At 46.6% G+C, this 19,333-nt stretch overlaps 6 protein-coding genes across 7 annotated transcripts; 3 read left to right on the top strand and 3 right to left on the bottom strand.

The window, feature by feature from the left end:
* The first annotated feature begins 210 nt into the window (after positions 1-210).
* On the top strand, positions 211-1,589 carry LOC117142987 (3-ketodihydrosphingosine reductase). The gene is made up of 3 exons (XM_033307339.1): positions 211-530; positions 601-1,169; positions 1,234-1,589. Exons 1-3 carry the CDS (start codon positions 314-316, stop codon positions 1,456-1,458), a joined length of 1,011 nt encoding a protein of 336 aa, XP_033163230.1. The 5' UTR covers positions 211-313; the 3' UTR covers positions 1,459-1,589.
* Positions 1,590-1,941: 352 nt separating this feature from the next.
* LOC117142988 (protein RER1) lies at positions 1,942-3,823 on the bottom strand. The gene is made up of 2 exons (XM_033307340.1): positions 3,274-3,823; positions 1,942-3,212 (listed from the first exon to the last, which is right to left on the bottom strand). The coding sequence occupies exons 1-2, from the start codon at positions 3,340-3,342 to the stop codon at positions 2,670-2,672; spliced, it is 612 nt and encodes a 203-aa protein (XP_033163231.1). The 5' UTR covers positions 3,343-3,823; the 3' UTR covers positions 1,942-2,669.
* Positions 3,824-4,044: 221 nt separating this feature from the next.
* LOC117142984 (E3 SUMO-protein ligase RanBP2) lies at positions 4,045-13,415 on the bottom strand. Its single transcript, XM_033307336.1, has 6 exons — positions 13,055-13,415; positions 9,543-12,549; positions 6,457-9,485; positions 5,665-6,394; positions 4,590-5,600; positions 4,045-4,523 (listed from the first exon to the last, which is right to left on the bottom strand). Exons 1-6 carry the CDS (start codon positions 13,124-13,126, stop codon positions 4,165-4,167), a joined length of 8,208 nt encoding a protein of 2,735 aa, XP_033163227.1. The 5' UTR covers positions 13,127-13,415; the 3' UTR covers positions 4,045-4,164.
* Positions 13,416-13,627: 212 nt separating this feature from the next.
* LOC117144252 (nucleoporin Nup37) lies at positions 13,628-15,043 on the bottom strand. Of its 2 annotated transcripts, XM_033309331.1 has the most exons (4): positions 14,948-15,043; positions 14,623-14,766; positions 14,148-14,556; positions 13,628-14,090 (listed from the first exon to the last, which is right to left on the bottom strand). In XM_033309331.1, the coding sequence occupies exons 2-4, from the start codon at positions 14,764-14,766 to the stop codon at positions 13,681-13,683; spliced, it is 963 nt and encodes a 320-aa protein (XP_033165222.1). In that variant the 5' UTR covers positions 14,948-15,043; the 3' UTR covers positions 13,628-13,680. The 2 variants fall into 2 exon arrangements, with proteins under 2 accessions (XP_033165222.1, XP_033165221.1); XM_033309330.1 differs by lacking the exon at positions 14,948-15,043 and having other exon boundaries at positions 14,623-14,861.
* A 154-nt stretch (positions 15,044-15,197) lies between these two features.
* On the top strand, positions 15,198-16,737 carry LOC117144253 (40S ribosomal protein S27). Its single transcript, XM_033309332.1, has 3 exons — positions 15,198-15,293; positions 16,023-16,242; positions 16,309-16,737. Exons 1-3 carry the CDS (start codon positions 15,288-15,290, stop codon positions 16,335-16,337), a joined length of 255 nt encoding a protein of 84 aa, XP_033165223.1. The 5' UTR covers positions 15,198-15,287; the 3' UTR covers positions 16,338-16,737.
* An 832-nt stretch (positions 16,738-17,569) lies between these two features.
* On the top strand, positions 17,570-19,310 carry LOC117145900 (protein bag-of-marbles). The gene is made up of 3 exons (XM_033311751.1): positions 17,570-18,175; positions 18,237-18,607; positions 18,669-19,310. The coding sequence occupies exons 1-3, from the start codon at positions 17,691-17,693 to the stop codon at positions 19,136-19,138; spliced, it is 1,326 nt and encodes a 441-aa protein (XP_033167642.1). The 5' UTR covers positions 17,570-17,690; the 3' UTR covers positions 19,139-19,310.
* The last annotated feature ends 23 nt before the right edge of the window (positions 19,311-19,333 follow it).

Below are 19,333 nucleotides of genomic sequence, written 5' to 3'. Positions count from 1 at the left end.
TATTTCAAGATGTAGTGAATATTTTTGTTGTTAATACATATGGGTAGCCATTGCAAATTTTAATTATTATGAAAACCAAACTGTATAAATTGAAACTAAAATGTTTGAAGAACAAAATATTTGTTTTGCCGCTTATAGCCACATTCGCATCTCTAGTGTGCATCGAAAGCTATCGATAGAAATCCAGTCCCACCTGTTTGCGTCAACGGTCACACTTCGATGCACTTTCTAATCAGAAACTTTGCGGTGCAGATAAACCAGCATAACAGATTAGAGAATCCGGGAATTATCGCACCCTCTTGAAATTGTCACCATGGAACTGAGCTGGGAGATGGTGCTCTGCGTGGGCATTGCGGTGCTGGTTCACGTTCTAGTCTACCTGTTCGTCATGGCCAAGAAACCGAGGAGCATTGTGGGTCGTCATGTGGTGGTCACCGGCGGCTCCAAGGGAATCGGACTCTGTCTGGCGGTAGAGTGCGCCATGAAGGGCGCCAATGTGACGGTGATAGCGCGCGACGAGAAAATGCTGAGTGAGTAATGTTCTGCCGAGGAAACCCCACCCAAAATACTCTTATCTTTGATAAACGATCTTTTTTGCAGGCGGAGCAGTGGCTTTGATGGAAGTGATTCGCCAGCGGCCAGATCAAAAGTTCCAGTACAGAAGTCTGGACATTGGCGGCGATTATGACCAGGTGGCCAAAGTGCTTGGCGAGATCGAAGATAACTTCGGCCCCATTTACACCTTAATCAACTGTGCCGGAATGGCCATTTGCGGTGTGTTCGAGGAGGTCTCAGTCCAGGATGTCCACAAGCTGATGAACGTAAACTTCTTTGGAACCTATAACTGCACACGTTATGTCCTGCCCAAAATGAAGAAAGCGGGTGACGGCATTATTGTAATCACTGCCTCGCAGGCGGCTATGTTTGGCATCTATGGATACGGTCCTTACTCAGCCACCAAGTACGCCCTGAGAGCGATGGCGGAAACAATTGCAATGGAGTCTCGGGAGCACGGGGTCAGTGTCACTTTGGCCATGCCCTGCGATACGAATACACCCGGATTCGAGGAGGAGGAGAAGTCCAAGCCCAGGGAAACCAAAATAATCTCTGGTGGAGGAGGTCTCATAGAGCCGGAAGTTATGGCGAAAGCTATACTCAAGGATGCCCTGGTGAGTCTGTTATCCATAGTTGATATTCACGCTATCTAACTAGAGTACTTTTTCATTTTTGTAGAAGGGCAAGTTCACCTCAACTGTTGGAGCAGAAAGCTGGCTGATCACCACTTTGGGTGGAGCATTGCTTCCTTGGGATGGTTTCTTTACCAATCTTCTGCACGCCATTGTTTTGGGACCGCTGCGACTAGTTAGCTACGCCCTGCACAAGTACTTCAATAGTGTTATACGCAAATGCGCTCGAGAGGATAAGGCCAAGGCCGCATCGGAAGTGGAGTCCAAGTGAAATCTCTCTTGTCTTGCTGCCTTAAAGTATTCCCAAGTGCCCATGATTAAATCACATTTTTATGATAAATCAAAATGTTCGTTTGTATTCAAATATTACGATTCCCGTATTATTAATCATTTTTATATATATTTGTATGTGCATTTTAACTTTTTATTATTGCCGTGCTAGAGTCTTAACTATTTGTATCGTGTTTTCTAGACTAGATGACGTGTGCTCGATTTGTTGGTGTGTGCTTCATTTAAATAAAAACAAAATGTATTCACTCTTCAGAGAATGAGTCGTTTTTAAATTACCACTTAGTGATTGTGCTAATCGCCAAAGCAATTTCACGCATTGGCCTAATCAAAATTGGTTTTGTATCTTAAAATCGAACAGCAAACTACATGTAGAACACGGTGGCAGCGATTAGATAAACACAAAAACCACGCCACGAAAGCCATCACCCTTTTTCCAAATGGTTCAAAATGAAACGATAAATTATTTGGTTTTCTTTTGTCTTTCTTTATTCATAAGACGCACCCAGTGTACACTTCCTATAGTTTCAGTTTTCAATTCGCCTTTTTTTTAACATTTTGTATAGTTAAGGCTAACAAAAATTGTATAATCATAATGCAAAATATATATATATATATGTTTGTATATATATTTAGGCATATTTTTATAGCATCTAAGCATGATAATCAAAAATAATTGGATTCAAATACAGTAAGTCTACTTTTTGGATAGAAGAGTTATTAAATTATCGTTAGGTTTAGGATGAATAACTAAATTAGAGCTGATCTGCAGTATTTCGGTATCGTTTGGGATTTACAATAGATTGAAAGCGTTGTAAATAAATATAAATTTAAACAAGCAGTTAGATTAAACAATAAACAAGGTATTTTGCACAAGACGCCGTACGACAACTCAACAGTGAAACGAAAAATGCTACACAAACCGAAAAGGAAAATCATATTATAAGCTTGGTTCTGGTTGATGTTATGCTGCTGGTTCCCTGTCCGGGCTGCTTTCGGTAGCTTTCTCTAGTAGTCCTCAATGGCAATGATCTGCGGTGGTTTGATGGACGATGCTGTTGGCGACCCCACATCCTTGGTCGCTGCGCTGTCGCTAGTTGGTAATGGTGGCGTTGCAGCTGCAGAAGAGGCGTTTGAAGGATCACCCGTTCCCGCTGCCGTCGCCCGCGTGTCTGACGTCTGTGCGGCTAATTGTCACTTTGAGTTGCCCGCCACGGAGCCGGGTCCGGAACCCGCCAGGTCGTTGACCCGCTGGTAGCGCGGCTTATTGCGGGTAAACGGCAAGTACTTGTACTTGATCATATGCTTGATCTGGCGCTTCATCGTGATGCAGAAGAGCGTGATGAAGTACATAACCAGGATGGGCCAGAACACCGGCACGTTGAAGAAATCGAAGAACGTACATATCAGACCGATGAGCGTGCTTTTCGCCACCGACAGCCAGAACTTGAACTCCGGCAGGCGGCGAATGAATGGCCGGAACTCTTCGTTGCTGCGCGTTGGCAGATTGGGTCCCTCGTCCTCGTCGTCCTGCGAATACGGATCGAACTCCGGGTCGATCTTGGGCGTTAAAAAAGCGATAAACAGGTTCAAGTGGTAAATGCCAAGCGCATAGCACACGATGTACCAGCCTTGATAGATGAAGATGCGCAGCACAAAGAGCAGGAGCAGAAAGCCGGCGAACACCCAGCGCATTCGTGTGTGCGGTGTGCTACGGTCTAAGGTGGATTGGTAGGTCTGTGGAAGCAAAGGATGCGGGTTAGTTCCCGGCAAGTACGGGCATTCCACAATCACTTACCTGTGAGAGGCGCTGAAAGAACTTCTTAACCCCGCCGCCGCCGGCAGCACTGCTGTCCTCGTTCATCATGGTCGTCGTCGGTAGTCTCTCATTAATCTCCGGCCCTGGACTTTTATTGTTGACTTTGACGCTATCGTCGTTCTCGCTGCACACGTGTATCGATTCGGGATTTGGGTAATTTTCCGGGACGGGGACAGGGGCTGCCGGAAAGGGGCTAACAAAACACGAAATGGGCCAACTGGCAAACTAGGCGCGCTTCAATCGCTAATTATTCTCTAATTCATATTCTGCACCGCCCGTCGTCGCCTTCTTCTTCTTCCTTCTTGTTGTAGGGCTGGTTCGACTGTCAGTTTACTGAGATTGCTATTTGCAGAGCCTGCTTGCCAGTATTCGATATTCGTGAAGTTCTGACCACAGTGTAGTGCGTTTTTATGCTGTAACTAATTTAATTACACTAGAGATTTGTCGGCAATTTATTGTTCTTTTTTCACACAGAGTTCACCACGTCATTATGCTCTCTCAGTGGCAGGGCTGTCAAACTATCGGCTGGGGATGGAAATATCGGGAGTTAGGCGATTATCGCGAAAGGTAATTGTTTGTTTTAGATTTTTAATGTTCTTAGTTAATCCGCTGTCAATATTTTAAAAATAAGTAAAGGTACATTTAATTTATAAAAACTTCGCCAGTTTCCTTGGTTGTACTTCCGAATTTGTCTCCTCTCTAATATATCGATTGCTTTATCGGATTTAATAGTCAAATTTATTTAAAATATTGTATTAATGTTTATCGAAATTTTATTAGGAAAATGTGAAATAGCCATTGTCGCTACTGTTTTGGATGAATATTCTAACACAATCCTAGACATGCTACATATATTTAGATCCGGTTTGCTTATGAGCTCGCCTGCTCCTCCAGCGCGTCGTCATTCTTGTCCTCCTCATCACCTTGTAAGGCCTTTGCTCGTTCTATGCACGAATTGACCGTGTTGAGGAACTCTTCGGCGATCTCCTCCTTGGCGAATCGACAGGCAAGGCGTTCCAGGACGCCCTCGGTGTCCACTTTACCCTCTGCGTCCACCGCGTAGTTGTAGCCGGCCCACAGGAAGCTCTTCTTCTGATCTATCATGTAATCCATTTGCAGGGAGGCGGAGATATTCATGTTAAGAATCAGCTTGTGGATCTGCTCCTGCCGCATGATCAGTCGGAATGTCTGCAGCTCCGGGTGCTCCAGCACCTTTATCTCACCGACACCTTTATTTTTTATTATGTATTTATAAACTTTTAGTGATTAAAAAAGCGACTATTACTAAAGCTTACCTCGCTCCTTCCATTGTTTCGATTCGGCGTCATAGCGATAAAGCTTCGCCCGCTCGCCATACAGCTTAGTCTCGTTCTCCTCTCCCGTGGTGACAACTATCTCATCCGGCAGCTCAACAATGGCATCATAGTGCGGATCGTAGTTGTCATCAGTGGTGGCGTCGCCTTCATCATCGCAGTCTTCTTTGGCTTGCGGCGAAGATTGGAAGTTTTTGAAAGCGTTCTGATGCGTGAGGTTATAAAAGCCGCCCCCGGCGGACTTGTTGAATCCCACGACACTGCCCTGGCTATTGGCCGACAGGTTGGCAAAGTCATTGCCAGTCTTGTTCGCTAAATCAGCAAAAGTGCCGCCCGGATTGCTTGCCAAATCGGCAAACGTACTGCCTGTCTTGTTGGCCAAATCGGCAAACGTGCTGGTAGTCTCCGGCACCACTTCCTTCTTGTCCTTGCCTCCCGCTTCAAGATCAGTGGTTTTATTCGAGGTAATGTCCTCTTGTTTTTCATTTTTTACGGCTGCTTGTTTGGCCACGTCTGTAAATGAGACGGTTGGCTTTTGTCCAAAAGCGGGTGCACTGCCAAACACGAAGTCTCTAGCAGGTGACTGGGTTTCAGTTTTGGGCATTCCAAAGATGTTGGACCCGCCAAAAATAGATTTCGGTGCTTCCTTGCCATCTGATTTTTGCAAATTAACCTTGAGACCTCCAAAGGGATTGGCGTCTCCGAACACTGGTGTGGCCTTTCCACCGAAGGCCAACTTCGGTGCTTCTTGGGTCGCTGGTGATTGGGAATCCGCTTTAGTGCCTCCAAAGGCAAACTCTGATGAATCTTTCTTCTGTTGCTCAGCCGCTTTATTTCCACCTCCGAAAACGAACTTGACAGAATCGTCAGTCGATTTTTCGTTTGACAAGCCGCTACAGAATATAGATCCCAGAACGTTTCCTTGTCCTTCGCCTGATGCTAGTTTTTGAAGATTAGCCAATGGGCTGGCATCCTTTCCAGGCTCCGATTTTTCTGAAGTGAACATAACAAGCGGTAAGATCCTTTCATCTAGAGATCAACGTCGATTTATACATACCCGTGCTACCGAAAATGAATGCCGAACTAGGCGTTTTGCTTGCCTCAGAAGACGAAGAGGTACTTTTGCTCAGCGAACTGCCTTTGAACAATATGGTGGCAGGTGTTTGGTAATCGTTAGGCTTGGCCAATGGCTGGGGGAGTGTCAGTAGGGGAAGGGTCATGGGAAGTGGAGGGATTACTTCGTGTGTGGTTGGCCTTACAGAAGAGGGTTTGCCAACAACAAGTACATCCGGTTCGCCTCCTCTGCTCTTAGCCGCCCCATCATTTTCTTGGGACGGTTCATTTGGTGTACTTATTGTTTTAGTCGCTTCCGTCGATTGGGAAGCGGAGCCGACTATTGAATATGGGATATCTTCTATCGCCTTTGCGGTTCCATTAAGGGCATTTTTGATCGCTTTGTTAAATCCTTGTGCCACCTCCTTGTTTTTGAAACGCAAAGTAAATCGCTCAAGGACACTCTCACCCTCGCTAAAATCGTATACAGCAAACATCCACGACGTCTCAGTCTTTTCCCTGTACACCACATTCTCGTTGAGCACATGGTTAAGACAGATCTTGAACACCTGCTCTCGACGCATGACCACGCGCAGCTTTTTGGTCTGCCTATGGCGCAGGATCTTCACATCCCCCAAGCCGCGCTCCTTCCAATCGGCCCCGTCTAGGCGGTACAACTTGGCCTTATGCACATACAATAGCTCCTCGTCCTCCTCACCTGTTTTCACATCGATCTGAAATACACATTTGTTAAATAACAAAACAAATATGGTTTTTTGGCATTAAATAATTGTACCTTATCGGGCAATGGGATTACTGGTGAAAAGTATGTGTTGTTCTCCTCCTCCTCCACCTCGTGCGAATCGTTATCTTCATCCTCCTTAGCTGCTGGACTCTTTGGCTGCTGGTGGTCGGGCTTGGAGGTCATGGAGAAGCTGAAGCTGCTGGATCCAATTGAGGTAGTCGGAGCAACAGCTGCGGGCATTGCAGGAGCCGCGAACTTGAAGGTTGCGCCATCGGCAGTCTGATCTTTGTTACTAGCCGCTGCGGCTCCGAAACCAAAGCTAAACTTGGAGGTAGCTGGCAGATTAAGTCCCGATCCTAGTGAGTTCTCCTTCTTTGGTACCGTGTCGTCCTTGGGCGCTTCACAGGCGCTGCAGTAAAGAGACTTTCCGGGATTGCTCACATAGCATGCGCTACATGACCAACTACCGACTGCAGGTTTGAAGGCGTCCCCGAACCCAGAAGTCATTGAAGCCTTTCCAAAGCCAAGGGCTGCCGTTTGAACAGGCGCAACTGACGTAGGTGCCGAAACCGAGGCTGTCACAACCGCTGCTGCTGGCTTCTCCTTTGACTGCGTGGCGCCACCGAAACTAAATCCACCTGTGGCGGGAAGAGCTGCTGAGGGGGCAAAGCCAAACGAAAACTTGTTTGAGGAGCTAGTGGTAAGATTTAACGCGTTCCCTTGGTCCAACCCCGATTGCTTGGGGGGAACAGTGGCATCTTTGGGCTCCTGACAGGCCAGGCAGTAGAGCTGATCCTGGCCATTGCTGGTATAGCAGGCTTGGCAGTTCCAACTGCCTGCCTTAGGCTTAAAGGCGTCTCCAAAGCCCTTTATTGGCTTCTCCTTTTCTCCAGCGGCAGAAGAGACCTCCTTTTTAGGTTCCTTTCCAATACTTTGTTGAGCCTTTTGCACAGCCTCGAAGAATTGCTGACAAACGTCTTGCGTCTTAAATCGCACAGCGAGCAATGCGGTGGTTAACTCCTCATCGGAATAATCCTGAGCACCCCATGTGACGGCCGCCTTACAGTTCGTTGCATAAGTGAACTTGGTCTCGGGCAACAGTCGCTGATTGCAGCACAGCTTATGGACCTGCTCGCGCCTCATAAGCAGGCGAACCTTGTTGGGATCAGTGCGATCCCGAAGGAGCTTCATATTACCAAGACCGCGCTCCTTCCACTCATTCGCTTCCTTATCCCAACGCAGAAGCTTGGCACGATGCTCGAAGAGCACATCCTCATTCTCTTCGCCGGTGACCACTTCCACTATATCGGGCAGAGCAATAACAGGCACGAACTGAGCCGTGGGCACATACTCCTCCTCAGCATCCGAGGAGTTTGACTTGTTTAATTGTGGCTCCTGCTGAGGCGTCTCGCCTTGAACTGTATTGTCCTTGATTAAAGCCGTGGTAAAGAGGGTAGTGTTGTTGCCGCTGCCCACCGCAGAAGCGGTACCAAAGGAAAGGTTTCCGAACGGAGAGGCGGTGGAAGTTCCAAATCCTGATGTTCCATTCGGCGTGAAGCTAAAGCTGGCAAATGGTGTGGCAGAGGATGGCGCAGATTTTGCAGGAGCAGCACTGACCCCTGACAAGGTTCCAAACAGTGACTTAGCTGCTGTTGCTGGTGGGTCCGGTATAGGCTGAGTTTTCGTTTGCTCCTGAGGCTTACTGGTTAGCGAATTGGCTGCGGGGGTGCTTGTTACAAAGTTCTTGGATAAACTAAATGACGCTGGAGCAGTCGCAGTTGATCCTTTCTCGCTCTTTGGAAGTTCCGCTGTGTTTACCGTCGGTTTCACGGTTTCCTTCGACTTGGCGGCCTCGCTTGCGTCTGTAAAAGCCACCCTGAACTCTTCAGCCAACTCCCCTGTTTTGAAACGCACCAGGAATCTCTCCAATGTAACTTGCTCATCCGCAAAGTCATTTGCCGCCCACAGAAGGGATTTCTTATCCTTGTCCTGGCTAGAAACATTTATCGTAATGTCTGCAGTGATTGTGTGATTAGCACACACTTTGTGAGTTTGATCACGACGCATCAAGACTCGAGAAACGCCGGTGGTTTTGTCGCATAAAATTTTGATCACCCCTGTACCGCGCTCCTTCCACTCCTTGTCAACATATCGAAAGAGTTTGGCTCGGCTGGTAAACTTGATGTCCTCGCCCTCCTCGCCGGTTCGAACCACCACTTCATCGGGCAGTGGGATAATGGGCTTGAAATCGGGACGAGGATCGTAATCATCTGCTGAAGTATCTTGTGGCAGAGTTTTGTTGAGATCAGTTTGATCACTTTGGTTTTGCTCAGCTTCCTCCTGTTCCTTTTGTTTTTCGGCTGCTGCTTTAGCCACCTGTGTCTTGAACGAAAAAGGACTTTCAGAGGACTTACTGCCAAAGTTAAAGCTGAACGATCCTACTGCTGACACCGATGGCTGCGCCGGTTGTGCCGGCTGTTCCGGTGCCTGAACCAAACTTGGCTTGATATGCTGTGCTGGGATGGTCACACTTAAAGTGGGCTGGACACTGGCAGTCGTGGGTTTCGGCAACGGATCTGAACTGGTTATGACCACATTGGCTGGCGGCTCCTTTTCCACGGGCTGATTGTTCAACGCACGGTTGAACAAAGACGGCACACTAACAGGGACGGGTGCAGGTGGCTGTGCAGGAACAGAAGGAGCCACTTGAGGTATATGAACAGGAGGCGGAGCAGCAGTTGTTGCCGCTGGATTCACAGTTGCAGCACTTGGTGGAGCAGGAGCAGTACTAGGTACTGGCACCGTTGGAACAGTTAATGGTTTCGACTGCGGAACTTGAATGGGCGAAGCTCCAAAGACCGGCGTTGTCGTATTGAAGAATCCTGGAGTTGGCAGTGCAACCACAGGCTTAGACTCAAGAATATTCAAGGGAGCTGGAGGCGCTGCTGGCTGAGCGGGAGGAGGTATCAGACTTGGCGGAGGCTGGGTAAAGTTGCCCATGGCGTCAATGTAAGGTGCTACCGAAGGCACGGTCGGCGGGGGAAACATACTGGGCAAGCCAAAGTTTGGATTTCGAGGACCTACGTAAAATTAAACATTAGTAATTCATTCAAATCAAATTTAAAACGTGTGCTTACCAAACATATTGGGGGGTGGAATTGATCCTGGAGCTGGAGGAGTCCGCAAGAACTGCGCTTGGGCTTGAGCCTGAGCTTGAGCAGCGTAGTAATTGTACATCTGGTTTTGGTTAAACATGGGACTTCCGTATGGTCCCTGCAGAAAGCGCTCTTGGGCGGATGGCGTGTTTGGCACCCCGTTGTAGAAGCCACAAGCATATGGATTTGGAACGACTGGGTGGACTGCACCTTGGTTGTTGCTCTGCTGCTGCTGATGTTGTTGCTGCTGATGCTCAGCTAGTGCATCCTCAATTATGAAGAGGTCGTCCAGACCTAAGGCAGCCGCGGGATCAACGTCCCGTGTAGGCGTTTCTCGACTGCTGATCTTGATCTTCTTAAGCAAATCCTCCAGCCCAGTTAACTTCTCAGTAAGAACTTTGATATCCTGTCGCATGGCTTCCATTCCCACACTCACATCGTCCTTGAGCACACACAGTGACTTGTTGATCTGCTTCACAGCCTGCTCCATCTCCTGATTCGGTTGTGCAACAACAATGGGAGTGACTGGGGTGACTTCTATATGACGACGTGATCGATTGGCAGGGAAGGCTGCATGGGAATAGAAGTCATCTTCCGCATCCTCGTAGGCGGATGAATTGTTATGCACATCCGGACTACCGAAGCTATTATCGATACCCCGACTATTGCGGTCCTGTTGATGTCTATGCATGGCCGCTATGAGTGGGTGCTTATCATCATTTTTGATTAACTTTTGCGTTTTCTGCAGAAATTCACGTCTCCGCTCAGAGTAACGATCTCGGGCAGTTCGAGGCAGCTTGGAAGATTCCTCAAGATGATGACACGCCTCCGATTGCAAAAAGTAGGCCATGGGCAGATTAAGTCCCCGGACCTCGTCCAAAAACTGCTCATACTCTCCTATCCTAAACATTTTCTCGCTAAAATAGGTGACGGCTTCCTCAGCCAACGACTGAAGATCTTGCCATGCTGCCGTTGAGCCGGCGGATCCGTACTTAAAGACGCGGACATAGGATTCCATCTGCTGAGTGTGCTGGTGGCGTAAAATTGAAAATCCTTGCCTGTACAGGGTATCGATACGTGTTTCTAGAGAAGAACGATCCGATCGGGAATTCAAAATCTTTCCCAACTGAAAAATGATGATGGCATCTGCTTTGGGGCCATTCACGCCGCGCACCGCTTCCAATCCATGTTGTAGTTGAGCTCGTTGCTCGACGCGATTACCTTCAGTGATAAGCTGGTTTGAGTTAAGTCGCACCACCAGATCCCACCAGTTACTTTGCTCCGGTGCGCTTAGTTGACCCACCAGATTGGCAAATGGCATCATATGCGGCCGGGCGGCAGCATTTCGATTTCCCAAATTGGAGGAGTCATACACTTCACGCTGGATTTGCAATTTCCGTCTGGTCTGAATGGTTGTGGCATAGAGGTAGAGGTCCACATCTACCTGGCTGATTGAATCTTGCCCACAGTAGTTTAGATTCTGCTTAACATCCCGTTGGAAACCCTCATAAAAGACCACGCGTTGCGCATCTCCAAGTTTGTTCGGGTCGGTGCCCAGCGCCAGGTAGACATGTTGGGCTAAGGAGTGTGGCGGCAGCACCAACGCTTGCAGTTCGTAGTCCTCGATATGCGCCAGATTGGGCCACTCAAAAAGAGGCAGCTGCAGACGCTGGTTCCGCACCAGATGCGAAGACGTATCCTTTAGTTTGTGTTCGGCGTGGGTAAAGAGCTGTTGGTAAAGTTGACTCCGCCAGCTCTTGTCCAAGCATTGTTGATGAGCGCTGGCCAACAGCTCTTCAGAGTCGCTAAATAATCCAGGCATAGAGTTTCCCGAATTTTTATTCTCATCAAAGTCGGCATTTTCCCTATCGTTTTTAATTTCCATTTGTGACCGGTCCAAGCAGCCCAAAATGGTTCGTCCAAGCTGGGCACATCGAAAAGAGCCCTGCGGGCGCCACATCTGTATCAACTGCTTCTGTTCCGCGTCGCAGTGCTTTATCCATTGTTTGGTACTCAAATCTTCGATCGGTCGCACCTGGTAACCAAGCAGCATAAGTGGCAATGCGGAGCGAAGCGTGCTCATCCATTTGTTTTTATTTGTCAGCACCTCACGTTTGAAAATCAGTGTCACCGCGTGAAGCAGAAGCTGGCCGGTAAAGTGGTCAACACAGGCCTGGTGGAGATCCCGCTGCGGATCGTCGCCTGACCTCTCTATCGAAGTGCTAAACTTGAATAGATATTGGTCAAGTCTAAACAACTGCTTGCTGCTGTCTGCCAGTCCACTGCCCTCCAGGCTTAGCTGCACGAGACGATCGAGAGTGTGCAAGGCGAAGTGCCAAAATCGCCAGTTCTTCTTCACATCCTTGGCCACTTCTATCTTGAAAAGGACCATCCAGATCTGCTCGTACCATTCGGTCGACTGGCTCGTGCAGTTTTTGGACTCCAGTTCCGTTTTGAGAGCATAGTTGAAGGCCTGGTCTATTTTCATTTTTTCAACATAGCTGCGCAGCAGTTGTATGCGTATATTAACATCCTGGGGACGTGCCTGCAGTTCCTTGTACATAAGAATCTCGAGGGTATTGTGCTCGCCGTCTTCGCGACTGCTCTCATCCCCGCCGTTACTATCCACGAGATTTACACGCATTCGCAGATTGAAGACTTGCTTGTTGCCGCTTAAATCAAGGCTATTTGCCTGATCCAACCAGTACCTGGCGCCCTCCGTGTTTGATGCGTTGTTCTCCTTCAACAGAAGTTCGCAGGCGTCAATGACAACCTCTGACTGACGCGGATCCATTTGAATGGAACGTTGGTAATGCTGCAGTGCCTCTGTCACATTGGGCGGGTTCAGCCTACTGTAGCAAGTGCCAATCATGTTATGGCCTACTGCGTCGTCCCTCACCCGGAGATAGCCGTTCAAATACTCGATGGCTTTTGGGTATTCCTGCACTTTCATGTACATTCGAGCTACAGCCAAGCCTTTGATATCGCGCTACAATATAAATTTTATTGATTAGTTCGTTTGATAATTGTTCACTTATACCTGGATTTGAATAACTTTATAAGATTTGACTTATTGCGTGCTTAAACTTTATTATTTAGAAAGAGCTACGTTAGACCGCCAAAAATAATTGAAATCCACAATGGAAACTCGAATTATTTTTGGCGGTCTAACATATTCAGCGCTCACTGTAGCAGATTGATATGATAGACATAACCTCAAATATCTAATTTGATTTACAAAGAGAAGGGGAAAGCCATGCAGCTGCGAGAAAAGCGTTGTATTTGGCAGGTATACGAAATTCAGCAGTCGAAAGAAAAGCGCGCAATTTCCTATTCAATCACAAAAAACGACGGCCAAGTGACGCCGACTCACACACACAAGCCCATGCAGACGCCGCACGCACACAAAGGTGCGCTTTCAATGGCGGCGCCTGAAGATTTCGCAATGATTTCCTTTTTGGAAATTCCGATGCACACTTTGGCTGTTTATTTACCTCTCGTCCCGGCTGAAGTTTTCCCAACATTTTGTGGACGTGTGCGTCCACTTCTTTTCGCGTTGTAAACATATCTGTACTCTTTTAAACACGTCCAATTCGCAGTGGACGAGAACTCGCAAAAATGTGCTTCGCGTTAGATTCTTCTTCACTCGTCATCCGATCGACGCGGAATCCTCGAACGGTTAAGTGCCCCGTCCGGAAAATCACGCAGATTCGGATGGGCAATTCCAGTCGCAACAAACTGCACTCGTTTGCGGTGCAGATTAGAACGTAAATATCACTAAATTCCAATTAAAACTTAAGCTGAACAGCACGGAAACCAATAAAATATGTGCAAACTTAGTGCTGGAACAAAAAACGATGACTACGCGTTGACATCGATGGGCGCCAATATATCGCGTCACCGATGTTTTTACAGCAACTATCAATTGCTACGATTTTTTATCGAACTAACAAATAATTAGAATGGATTTAAATAACAAATTAAAGACTGTCGAAGAATAATATAAAACCCATGATAGTTTAACGAAATAATGTAATATAAATATAGAAATAGTGTATTCCTATAAATATTTTTTTATATTCATATTCTTTTGTTTATTATTCATAGAATTTTATATAAATTACTTCATTTGCACTTTCCAGAAGAGGAGTTTCCTATCGGAGACCGCACTAATGTACGGCAATCGCTGGTGCCAGGCCATTCCACCATAGGATTTCAGGGAGGCCTCCAGCAGAGGAACGGTCGACTTGGCCGCGAACACCTTGAGAGTCAGCCCCATGACCATGGCGATGACCATCTCGGAGCTGCCTGGAGCGAAGCGTACCACTCGGCCGCAATCCTCGTGGACCTGCTTGACGTCCGCGGGCACATAGGGTCGGTTCAGGTCCCAGGTGACCACATCCCCGCCGGCCAGCGAGGTGATGAAGAGCCTGTTGCTGTGGGCCCAGTCTGCCGACATCAGGGGGAATTTGGGCGACTCCACGGAGATGACTGTCTGCTTGAGCGTCACATTGTATAGATGAATGATGCCTGCAAGGAGTTTCCTTAGTTACACCGTGGGCTAAACACTGATAGTAGCAAGCACACCCTTCTTTTCCGCCACAAGAACCTTGTTGGGATCCTCGGGGTGACTCTTGACGGACATTCCAGCGGAGGACAGGCCAAAGGTTATGACATTCTCCCCGGCGCCTGTCGTCGTCCAGAATCTGCAGGTGAAGTCATCGCTAACGGATGCCAGCAGTTCGCCCTCGCAAACCCAGGACACATCGTTGACGTAGTCCCCATGCCCGCGGAGCACCTGGAGAGTGGTGAACTGGCCCAGATCGGTGCGGTATAGTTTGAGCTGGCTGCCGTTAGCCGCGCACAAAGTTACATTGTTGGGCGTGCAGTTGAGCGAAGTGTCCGGCGAGAAGGCCAGTGCGCTCACGCTCCGCGGTTCCTTTTCGCCCAGGTCCATGTCCTGCAGGTGTGTGTACCCGAACTCGCCGCTCTCCTCCTGCGGATTAAGATTTAACCATTCAAAATCATTCAACCTTCACTGGTCTTATGCTTGGAAACCCACCGGCAGTCCAACGAGCAGCAGACTCAAGTGCTTCCTGAAGGCCACTGCGATTAGGTTGTAGGCAAAGTCATTGGTGCATATATCGTAGCAGTAGATGGCTTCATTAAGCGGGATGCTGTGGTCGGGCTCGGTGACAGATCGCATCTTTTTATATATATTGTTTGTTATTCACGGGATAAATAAATGCAACAATTAGCCGGCGCCAAAAAAATGTTTATTTTAGTATGACCAAAAATCAGTGGATGAATTTTCCAAGATCTTACGCTTTTGAAAAGCAGAATATACAAAGAAATGTTATATATTCGATATTATGTTTAATGCTTACATTATTGTGCCTCAAGTTTTAATAAAAATGGCTAGTCTTATATATAAACTTAACAATATTTAAATGAAGAGTTCAAGTGAGCGAACTTTTTAATAATAAAAATCGTATTAATGCCTAGTATCGAAGCGTTTGTTTTTTATAAAATTTGTTGTTCCTATTATACGAATAAAAACAGGAATAAATTTTGAAGGCGAACAGCACACACTCCAGTATTGGAAAGCGTGCGCAGCAGAGTTGCCATCGCTCAGCTGTTCAGCATTATTTAGTGCATTCTCGGGCAAGTTAAGTTGGCTGCGATTTACCCCACTTCCTTTTCCGTGTTAGCTGTGAAAGAAAAAACATGCCGGTGGGTTCCGAATTGCGTTAAAATTGAATTTAAACACAGAAAACTCAACCGAATGATAACCAAAAGCGGGCGCTAATCACCGCCAAAGTGTCCAGTGTGAATGGAGCGAGGGTGGGCCGATAATAAGGGCCCGGAAAGGCCGTAAAACAAATGTCTGGCCCGCTTCCTTTGAATGTGTGCGATACAAGCCACGCATGGCGTGCGCCAGTGAAATTGCAAACAGTTGTGAAATGGCCAAATGAAACTGAATGGAATCTTGTTACTTACACAAGGAACTGATTGCACTGCCATGTGAAATCGACGGATATCCTTGCACATAACCTAGAACACGCATTGGCGAATTTATGTTGTTGTTGCCTGGAGTCTGTGCTCTGCATTTGTTGATACACCGAGAGAAAATGTGCCAATTGGCTGGCTTAAAATCGTCAAGTAGCCTGATAACATTGTATTCGGTTCTTTTGTTATCTATTTCTCAAATGAATTGTCTTGATGATCAAAGTAGCTCTGATTTAAATTGGTAGAAAGCCACTTCTTAGTTAATTATTAAAGAATTGGTGTTCCAATTGGATGAAAGTTGGACCAACACATTTGGCGCCAAAGAAATTTCGACTTATAACTAAGATTTCAAAAGGCTTGGCTTGAAGTAATCCATCGCACTGGGCCGTAATCATATAGTATATGTACATGAAATAAATGTATACTAATTTTCAAACTATTTTCGCCTTGCAGCTAGCAAAAGATCTTCTGCACCCTCTGCCCGCCGAGGAGAAGCGCAAGCACAAGCTGAAGCGCCTGGTCCAGCACCCTAACTCGTACTTCATGGACGTGAAGTGCCCCGGCTGCTACAGGATCACCACCGTCTTCAGCCACGCCCAGGGCGTCGTGGTCTGCGCCGGATGCGCAACCATTCTGTGCCAGCCGACTGGTGGACGCGCCAAGCTGACAGAAGGTATGCTCCAAACGCTCACTGTCCAATGTTCCTTCGCAATTAACTAAAACCATGTCTTTCTTGCAGGCTGCTCCTTCCGCAGGAAGCCACAGTAAAATGGGACTCGCGATGAACCACAAATTATTAATTTTTTAATAAAAACTCTAAAACGTAAAGAAACCACAGAACCCATACGAGAGAAAGCTTGTAATTCAATTGCTGCGGTCCTTTGGTTCATTGTGCTTTGTGAATTAAAGAATTAACGATGTTGTGGTCGGCTAAGTGAAAAAAAAACAGCTCTTGTCGTATTTGTTTATAGAAAGTGGATAATTGCCAACAGGATAGATAGTGGAACTCAATCGCTGGGGTTCCCCGATAGCAACCGCCCATAATGGAAGCTCTTGTGTTTGCAAATACCCTTTGTGCGGCAAAACTTCAGGAATTTTTCACTAGTTATGCTTAGATCTAACGATTGATTGACTTCACAACAATAAAGAATGTTTCATAGGCTCTAAATAGAGACTTTGTGAGGCTTCTAAAGATTGGGCATTCAGCATTTTATCAAGAAATTTGTACCAGGCCTACAAACCCATTAGAATGAATCGGTTATTTGGATCTCATATTTGACTTGTTTGACTTATCTTGATTTGGATGAGCGTCCAAATTTTGTTGTAACTGCACCCAGTCTGGAACAAAATGAATCAATGAATCGTCAAATAGTTGAAGCTGGGAAGCTAAATTTTTATTAACATATATTTATAATTAAAAAAATGCAAATAGTCACGTTGTTGTTTAATTAGTCAGTATACGAACCAACAAATGTAAAATGTATACTGGTTTGTGTCGGCGCTAAGCATGTCACATGAACGGAGATGCCAGATTTTTGGCAGTGGGGATGCCAACTTCATTCTAAAGATGCGCGCAAATTCAGAAGCTTATCGTCGTCAGAATTACAAAATCAAATTGAAAATGAAAATGGGTTATTGCTACTTCATTATTTTTGCCAAGATATATGATAATTGAAGCAAAATGCGAAAAATCCCAAATTGTTAAATAATGCTTTAGCTTGCTTTATACAAAACCACTAGATAATTAAAAATAGGTGGCCTAAATTGTTGCAAGTTGTTATATAATTAAGTCATGCAATTTGATTTGATTGTGATCCACCACATCAGTGCGTGTAATTGGAGTTAAAAATGTAAAGTTCGTAGGGGATTGTTGAATCGCATTTCAAATTTCTGTAAATACGCCCGGTTCAATGACCTTTTGAGGTGACCATAAATTGAAAACTTCTTTGTGTGATCGATATGTTATCGATACAACAAAGCGTCTGGACGCGATCATTCTTCCTCTTTCTGAATTCGCAGACAGCGTGGCGTCAGGCATTTCAAACGGTAAAAAGAACCAGGCGAAAAATAAAGTTTTAAAAGGCAAAAATCGAGTGATTTGTGTGATTTAACTTGGGAATAATGCTTAATGCACGTGACGTGGGTCCTAAGGACAACGAGGACCAGCAGTTGGACCACAATTTCAAGCTGATGGAGGAGCATTTGGCCTCCATGGTGATAGGCAATGAAAATGAAGATCCAATTCAAGCCACTTGTCAGCACGAGGATTCGAACGAAGATGGTGCCACCTGCACATCGGGTGTTTTATTTGAAATCCAGGAGAACTTCGGTAGACTCCGGCTATGTGACGTGGCAGCACCACTCCTCGAATTCCACGGTTTGGATTGCTTGCAACAGCTTCAGAAGCGATCGCGCCAGCTTGCATTCGAAGGTTCTCCGGCCAAGAAGTCGCGATCCGGAGACGCAGACTTTTTGTTGGTCACCGGGCCAAAGCAGAAGCAACTGCAGAAGGAAAATGTGTGGAACCGACAGTGTAAAGACTCTGCGTCCGCGGAGCAGCCTACAACTATTGAGAAACTGCGTATGATTGGTATTCACGGCGATTGGTGAGTCTTCTGGAGTATATCCCATATATACGTAATAAACAGCTCCTTTTGTTAACAATAGCTTGGAGCACAACGCCACGCTTCGTTTGATGAATCTGTTCAGATCCCTGCATGATCACCTGACCGCCGATTTGGGCTTCTCGCGCCAAAACTCAATGCCCTCGGACTATCTGTTCGATTTGCCGGTCAAGAGCATGATGCCAAAGAGCATAAATGTGCGCTACCAACTGCAGGTGCTGTGCACCAAAGTAGAGCGCTTCCTTGTCCAGCAGCGCCGCACCTTGGAGGCGAATCGCCACTTCGATTTCGAGAAGTATGACGAGTGTGACAAGTTGCTTAAGGGTTCCGCATCCTATTTGGAGAACTTCAAACTGCTTCTAAAGCCCGAAATGCGCAATCGAAACGGAAACTCGGGGAGCAATGCGGACAAGTGTAAGCTGTAGATTTTCAAGCAACCATTCAGTTATTCCTGCAACGATTTTATTCTTTACAGTCCATGCTCAGCGCATGGAGAGATTGCTGATTGGTCTGCGCGATTGGATCAAGGCTGCGCATCTCAGTGTGCACGTGTTTAACTGGGAAATGGATCTGGAGCACCGCTACTCGGGGGCCATGACCGAAAGCCACAAGTCGTTGACCGAGCGGGCGATCCTTTTGTCTGGTGCCGAGCTAAAGGCGGCCAATGTGCGTGATATCAGTTTTGAGGAGCTGTTGATCGCCAAGAGATTTGACTTGGAAGGTCCGATCTGTTGTGCCCAGGAGCAGCATGAGTTCCTTACCGCTCTGATCGCCAATCCAGAGACCTATTTCCCACCCAGTGTTGTCGCCATTTGCGGGCCACAGACGCTTGGCGGAGTGAATATGCAGGAGCAGTCAGCGTCGGAGGCGGAGTTTGAGGAGATCGAGGAAGTGCCATCATCGCCGCCTCGTCACACCATACGTGTACCTCGCTTCAGAAGCTAAACTAATGCTGTGGACACAGAGAAAAAAAATGACAGCAAATGGGCAATTTAAAAAAGCTACTCTCATGGTAAGCTATATTTTCTATTATGTAAGATAAATTTGTCCATTAATGCGGACTCCATATTTGTATTCGTGAATATAATCAAAAGCTTTTTAAAAATATTTGTCAAATCGATCAAAACCAAATTGATTTAT

Source organism: Drosophila mauritiana, chromosome 3R, assembly GCF_004382145.1.
Source record: "Drosophila mauritiana strain mau12 chromosome 3R, ASM438214v1, whole genome shotgun sequence".
Lineage (NCBI taxonomy): Eukaryota > Metazoa > Arthropoda > Insecta > Diptera > Drosophilidae > Drosophila > Drosophila mauritiana.
Note: the sequence above shows the minus strand (reverse complement) of the source record. Positions and strands in the feature narration are given on the sequence as shown.